The 2643-nt window shown below is 66.8% G+C and overlaps 1 protein-coding gene across 1 annotated transcript; it reads left to right on the plus strand.

Moving 5' to 3' along the window:
• The first annotated feature begins 727 nt into the window (after positions 1–727).
• On the plus strand, positions 728–2005 carry SSTR3 (somatostatin receptor 3). The gene has a single exon (XM_062201971.1). It carries the CDS (start codon positions 728–730, stop codon positions 2003–2005), a length of 1278 nt encoding a protein of 425 aa, XP_062057955.1.
• Positions 2006–2643: the final 638 nt, after the last annotated feature.

Here is a 2643-nt window from a genome sequence, read left to right on the forward strand (position 1 = left end):
CAGTCCCCACACATCTGGCCGGGAGCCCACAGGAGTTCCTGTTGTTTTAGACGCAGTCCACGGGCACTCTGGTCCCCTGTGCTGTCGGGCAGGCTCCAAGACCCCCTAAAATGCGCTCTCTCTGTGCAGTCTGCCCCCCACCCCCATACAGCACGTAGCAAGTGCAGCCCCTGTCACCTGCTCCCGCCACCACCTGGGTTCAGGGGCAGCCATCCTGGGCGAGGCCTCTGGGAGGGGCCTGGTGGGCCGGACTGGGCCGAGGGGGTTCCAGAGGGCTCCCGAGCCTGGGCGTCCTCACTCCTGTCAGCTGCCAGGAGTCTGATGGGAGAGCCCGGGGCTCACCCACCTGCAGTTGTCGGCTGGGTTCATCTGGGGACCTGGGGCATGCAGCTGTGATCCATCCAGGAGGGCTGAGGCGGGTCAGTGGACATTGTGTAAAGAAAGGACAAGACTGCCCACAAGACGAGACGGCTCCCACCCCACGGCGTCAGCTTCTCCCCCGGGGCGTGGGAGGGGCCCCGTCCTAACCTTGAGGGCTGCACAGGGAGACGGAGGTGGTGTGTCGGAGGTGGTGTGTGTCCAGCTGTGCCCTGGCGCGCGCAGTAGGACTCCGAGTTCAGTGTCATGGGTGAGAGGCAGCATGGACAAAGCCAGCCTCCGCCTTGACCAGGCCGTGTGCTCCCTCCCGCAGGCCAATAGCCGACTGCTGACCACTCTGCCCACAACCATGGATGCCTTGGGCGCTCCCTCGTCAGCGCCCGCCACCTCGGAGCCTGGCAACACCTCTTCGGCTTGGCCCCCGGCTGCCGCCCCGGGGAACGCATCGGCGGGCCCGAGCCTGGCAGGGCTGGCCGTCAGCGGCGTTCTGATCCCGCTGGTGTACCTGGTGGTGTGCGTGGTGGGGTTGCTGGGCAACTCCCTGGTCATCTACGTGGGCCTGCGGCACACGGCCAGCCCCTCGGTCACCAACGTCTACATCCTCAACCTGGCGCTGGCCGACGAGCTCTTCATGTTGGGACTCCCGTTCCTGGCCGCCCAGAACGCCCTGTCCTACTGGCCCTTCGGCTCGCTCATGTGCCGCCTGGTCATGGCCGTGGACGGCATCAACCAGTTCACCAGCATCTTCTGCCTCACGGTCATGAGCGTGGACCGCTACCTGGCCGTGGTGCACCCCACGCGCTCAGCTCGCTGGCGCACGGCGCCCGTGGCGCGCACGGTCAGCGCGGCCGTCTGGGTGGCCTCGGCCGTGGTGGTGCTGCCCGTGGTGGTCTTCTCCGGCGTGCCCCGCGGCATGAGCACCTGCCACATGCAGTGGCCGGAGCCGGTGGCGGCCTGGCGAGCCGGCTTCATCATCTACACGGCGGCGCTGGGCTTCTTCGGGCCGCTGCTCGTCATCTGCCTGTGCTACCTGCTCATCGTGGTCAAGGTGCGCTCGGCCGGGCGGCGGGTGCGGGCGCCCTCCTGCCCGCAGGTGCTGGCGGCCTCGTGCCCGCGGCGCCGGCGCTCCGAGCGCAGGGTCACGCGCATGGTGGTGGCCGTGGTGGCGCTGTTCGTCCTGTGCTGGATGCCCTTCTACGTGCTCAACATCGTCAACGAGCTGTGGCCGCTGCCCGAGGAGCCCGCCTTCTTCGGCCTCTACTTCCTGGTGGTGGCGCTGCCCTACGCCAACAGCTGTGCCAACCCCATCCTCTACGGCTTCCTCTCCTACCGCTTCAAGCAGGGCTTCCGCAGGGTCCTGCTGCGGCCGTCCCGGCGCGTGCGCAGCCAGGAGCCCGCAGCGGGGCCTCCGGAGAAGACGGAGGAGGAGGAGGAGGAGGAGGAGGACGAGGACCCGGAGGCGCCGCAGGGGAAGGCCCTGAACGGCCGGCTCAGTCAGGTCACGCAGCCTGGCCCCAGCGGGCAGGGGCGACCGCTCAGTGCAGGAACCAGCAAGGAGCAGCAGTTCCTCCCCCAGGAGCCCCTGGCCGGGGAAAAGTCCAGCCCGCGGCACAGCAGCTACCTGTAGAGGTGGTGGGGTGCCTGGGGCGTGGCCCATGACAAGGGGAAGTTCAGAGACTTGGGCTCCGGTGCCATTGTTGCCAGGACTTGCTGTGTGACCTTGGCCGGGGGGAAGGTCGCTTGCCCTCTCTGGGCCTCTTTGTCTCCTCTGACTCAGGGATGGGAGGAATCAGCCTGGGTGAGCTCTGGTGTGGAAGGCATCCCTGTGAGCGGGGCCCAGGCTAAGGAGCCAGGCACAGCCTGGCCTCATTCTGGGATGTGGAGGGCCTATAGGGAGCAGCAGGGCCAAGGGAGATGCCCTAGACAGCGTGGAGGAGGGGTGCCAGCCAGGCCCCAGCTCGGCTCTCCCCACTGGCCAGCTCTGCCTCTCCTTGGGCCCCGGGCTGCACCTGCTGGACAGCCCAATTAGCTGGTCAGTGCTGGAACTCCCGGGCGCCTGCCCGTGAGAAGAGGTGACTTCTCTGGGAAGCCGATCCAGTCCAAGTTCAGGGTCCCTTATGGTTGGGCCCCTTTTGAGGCCCTGCATCTACTTTTGTAATTTTGTATTATTTTTTGTAAAGAGGGACCCCAAATGGCACAGGCTTAGGCCACCCAAAAGCCAGCTTGGTCTCTGTTGGGGCCCCCGATCCCCAAGAGTCCTGGGGT

Source organism: Lepus europaeus, chromosome 10 (assembly GCF_033115175.1).
Source record: "Lepus europaeus isolate LE1 chromosome 10, mLepTim1.pri, whole genome shotgun sequence".
NCBI lineage: Eukaryota > Metazoa > Chordata > Mammalia > Lagomorpha > Leporidae > Lepus > Lepus europaeus.

Coding starts and splice junctions, on each gene's coding strand:
- SSTR3 (XM_062201971.1), top strand. CDS start 728: ATGGATGCCTTGGGCGCTCCCTCGTCAGCGCCCGCCACCTCGGAGCCT.